Source organism: Phyllostomus hastatus, unplaced genomic scaffold (genome assembly GCF_019186645.2).
Source record: "Phyllostomus hastatus isolate PE091 unplaced genomic scaffold, TTU_PhHast_1.1 phas_scaffold_190, whole genome shotgun sequence".
NCBI classification, from domain to species: domain Eukaryota; kingdom Metazoa; phylum Chordata; class Mammalia; order Chiroptera; family Phyllostomidae; genus Phyllostomus; species Phyllostomus hastatus.
In genome coordinates this window covers 523,065-527,674 of record NW_025334014.1, presented here as the reverse complement: position 1 = coordinate 527,674, position 4,610 = coordinate 523,065, and the positions used below count along the sequence as shown (strand labels likewise).

Below are 4,610 nucleotides of genomic sequence, written 5' to 3'. Positions count from 1 at the left end.
AATACCCACTGGTAACCTAAGAGTTCATGATAGTCACAAGTCAGTGAAGTTGAAAAATAATTGGAAATAATCTAATAGTGTCTGTGTTGAGTGTTGTAGGATAGACAAAGATTATATATGGAGAGAATTTCAACTTCTTAAAAAGCCCATAGTGAAAAAAAAATAAAAGAAACAGATCATAAAAAAAAAAAAGAAAAATTGCTGACATACACAGAGTCCAGCTGAGTAATTGCTTTAGGGGAACAATGTGCTAATTATGTCATGGTTTGATGTATTCCAGTCTGTGGAAATTTAATGAGAGATCCATGAAGACTCAGCATCCCTTGAGACATAAAGGACTGAATACCTAATAGCAAATTATCATACTGTTAAGTGAGTTATTCCAAAAGAGACATGATTTTTGGTGCTACATCAATTATATCATAAAGGCCCTACTCACAAATACTACCAACTCAGAGGATTGACTTCATGCCAATTTTTGGGGGGATTTTTTTTTTTGCCACCAGCAGAGAGTAAGTCATTGCTGACTTGTGTGCCTAGGACTGACCATTTAAATAATGCTCTATGAAATACACAGCTGGCTGTGGGGCCTTTGATACTTTACTCTGTTGAAAATCCACTAAGATTTAGTGGGAGAAGCTCTGACTTGTAGCCTAAACAAAATCATCTGAGGAGAAACAGAATTGTGAAGGGAAGGTACAATACGATATTAGGAAGAAGAACACATAGGTCTTCACCAAACATTTATTGTGTGTAAACCCCTGTAGAAGATACAATAATGAATATGTACTCCAAGATATCATGGATGTATTCTGAGTGTGTTCATCATTTCATTACAGGTCCCTTCTCCTGACCTCTCCTTCTGGAAACAGGCTTTAGAGAAGACTAAATGGGACATAGTAACAATGTGACAGAATTTGTCTTCCTGGGCCTCACTCAGGATCCTGAAGGCCAAAAAGCATTATTTGTCATATTTTTACTCATTTACATTGTGACAATGGGGGGTAACCTGCTCATTGTGGTGACTGTTCTTGCCAGCCCCTCTCTGGGCTCCCCCATGTACTTCTTCCTTATCTATCTGTCACTCATGGATGCAGCTTATTCTACTGCCATTTCGCCCAAATTGATCATAGACTTACTCTGTGGTCAAAAGACAATTTCCTTCTCAGCTTGCATGGGACAGCTGTTTCTGGAACACCTTTTTGGAGGTGCTGAGGTGTTCCTTCTGGTGGCCATGGCCTATGACCGCTATGTGGCCATCTGTAAACCACTGCACTACATAACCATCATGAATAGACAGACCTGCATCCTGCTATTGGTGGTGTCCTGGGCTGGAGGTTTTGTGCATTCTGTGGTCCAACTTCTCTTTGTGTACAACCTCCCCTTTTGTGGCCCCAATGTCATTGACCACTTCGTCTGTGACATGTACCCACTAATAGAACTTGCCTGCACTGACACCTACTTCTTAGGTCTCACTGTGGTTGCCAATGGTGGAGCAATCTGTACGGTCATCTTTATTTGTTTACTAACATCCTATGGCGTCATCCTAAGTTCCCTTAAAACTCACAGTCTGGAAGGCAGGCGCAAAGCCCTGTCTACCTGTGGTTCCCACATCACAGTGGTTGTTCTCTTTTTTGTTCCCTGCATTTTTATGTATGTGAGACCTGTTTCTAACTTCCCTGTTGATAAATTCATAAGTGTGGCTTATACTGTTATCACTCCCATGTTGAATCCTTTAATATACACTTTGAGAAATGCAGAAATGACAAATGCTATGAAAAAACTCTGGTGGAAGAAGTTAGCTATGGACAGAATGAGAATGTGTCATTCATATTGAATGCACTTGGTACTAATTCTGAAGCAACAAACAGGCAGTGCATTCTAACAACGGGTGATTTAATTAACTCAATGAGTTCTGTTGGGATGCTTTTCTTTTTTTGTACAAAGGTATAAAAAAGTAGAATAAATTATCTTTTGAGGTTAGAGTAAATCTAATAGTGATTCTGAAGGATGAATAAAAAGGCACAGGTATTTTTCCTGTTCCTAGGAAAAATAAACTAAGTTCACCTTGTAACATTTTTTATTGTTCAGTTACAGTTGTCCTGATGTTTTTCCCATTGCAGTCCCCTGCCCTGTACCAGCAATCCCCAACTCCCATGGTCAATACCTTCCACCTTGTCCATGCCCATGAGTCTCTTATTCTGGTTTCTTGGCTTGCCTCTTCGAGATCTTTTCCCCTCTAATCCCCATCCTCCTCCCCTGTGGTCACTGTTAATTTGTTCTCTATGGTTTATATTAAAATGGTGCTTTTGAAGAGTTTTTTTTCCTTTAAAAAGTAAAAACAAGCTAACTTTGAAAATTTGCTGTTACCCCAAATAATGAGAAATCAATTTGCTAAGGTTTACAAAACTTTCTAAGGTAAGGAAACAGTATGGAATTTTCTCAGAAAATTGAAAATGTATCTGCCTTTCGACCCAGCAATTCCACTGCTGGGATTATACTCTAAGAAGCCTGAAACACCAGTCCAAAAGAACCTATGCACCCCAATGTTCATAGCAGCACAATTTACAATAGCCAAGTGCTGGAGGCAACCTAGATGCCCATCAGTAAATGAATGGATCAAAAAACCATGGTAAATTTACACAGTGGAATTCTATGCAGCAGAAAGAAACAAGGAGCTCCTACCCTTTGCAACAGCATGGATGCAACTGGAAAGCATTATGCTAAGTGAAATAAGCCAGGCAGTGAAAGACAAATACTATATGATCTCACATTTAACAGGAACCTAAACAACAAAACAAACAAACAAGCAAAATATAACCAATGACACTGAAATAAAGAACAAGCTGACAGTGTTCAGAGGGGAGAGGGGAGGAAATTTCAGCAGAAAAGGGGAAGGGTTTACAGGAACAACATAAAGAACACATGGATAAAAAACTAGGTGGGGGTGGAAACAGGAGGGAGGAAGGGAGGGCTGGGTGGGTGGGCTGGGATGGGAGTAAAGGATAGAAAATTGTACTGCAACAATAATTAAAATAAAAGTAAAAAAATTTCTAAGGTTAAAACAGTGGCATTTATTTATTTATTTATTTATTTATTTTTAATTTTTTTCAAGTACAATTGTCTCCATTTTCACTCCAGCATCCTTCCCTGCCTCACCCATCCCCACCTTCCACCCTTGAACTTACCCCCTTTGCTTTGTTCATGTGTCCTTCATACATGTTCTTTGATGGTCCTTCCACTATTTTCCCCCAGTATCTCACTCCTCCTTCCCCTCTCGTTGCTGTTAGTTTGTACTTTATTTCAAAATTTTGATGTTTGTTATAGTATGCATACAACAGATTTTTGCAGGCAACAAGCATTTTGTCTTCAAGATTACTTCTGTTTCTCATTTTGATGCCTGTGCATATGAAGTTCAGCATGTTTAGATGGGAGATGATACCATATTTGTTTACATGCATAATCATGGAGCAGTTCTGTTAGATGGGATGTTGGATATATTCACAGGTTGGGATGAACCTGAATGGGATGGTTGACAATGAAAACAGATTCTAGCTCTTGATTAGAGGCTAGAATGCCATACTAATCCAAGTTTAAAATCCAAGTTTAAAACATATTTTCATGTTTTTCCTCACTAGTTATTATGTGCATTTTTGCCATCCTTCAAAGAGTATATAAATCTCATTTTGTCTTTATGACACTGAAGATTGAATAAAGAAATGTATTATTTTGCAGAGCAATGGGTTCCCTAAAAGTTGCATTCAACTGCAATACTTTAAATTATAGACTTAATAATGGTTTGTTTCTATATAAACAGAATTTTGGTTTTCAATCTTATCTTAAATTTTTTTTTCCTTAGCGTGAGGCCTCTCCAGAACATCACAAACTAGGAAGAAGATGGAATTGCTTTCACTGTATTGTAGGAACATCATCTATGTTTTGTAAGAGTTTTTTCCTAACTAATAAAAATTAGAGCTTTTCTTACTTAAAAGTTTTATTATGTATTTTTTCATACATACCAATAATTTATGTAAGTTTATACCCAGAATACGATCAATATTGAAATTACTTGTGTATCCCATTCTTCTCCCTTTTTCCCAGAGATAATCCCAATGTTGAAGTTTTTAATTTAATCCTAGTTAAAAATAGTTTAACTGCATATGTAGTTATTCCTTAAATTATAGGGTATTCAAAGTTTCATATTCTTTACATTTTATTAAAATTATGCTACATAATGCAAAGTTTTCTGAATCTTTTACTCAAAATATTGACTTCTGAAGATTTAATCATGATGTTGCTCGTGTCTGTAGTCCCACCAGTTCCCTGCTGTGTATTATTCCATGTCTAAATATGCAACATGCTATCAACGCATGCAGCCAAGGTTCTACTCTGTGCTGTTATGGACATCTGGAAAGAAATTACTTTGTGTTAAGTAGGCTGTTTACATGCTCACCTTTATGGATGGTTACAGTTTTCTTCTAAAGATGTATTATCAGTTACACTCCTGCTTGTGTGTATATGTGTGCATTTGTGTGTGTGTATGTGTGTAAAGAATTTAAATCTACTTTACAAAGGGCTCTCTGTTGTGATGAAAACCAAGTTTTTCAAAC

The 4,610-nt window shown here is 37.2% G+C and overlaps 1 protein-coding gene across 1 annotated transcript; it reads left to right on the top strand.

The window, feature by feature from the left end:
• Positions 1–886: 886 nt before the first annotated feature.
• Positions 887–1,837, top strand: LOC123832465 (olfactory receptor 4A5-like). Its single transcript, XM_045860111.1, has one exon. It carries the CDS (start codon positions 890–892, stop codon positions 1,835–1,837), a length of 948 nt encoding a protein of 315 aa, XP_045716067.1. The 5' UTR covers positions 887–889.
• Positions 1,838–4,610: the final 2,773 nt, after the last annotated feature.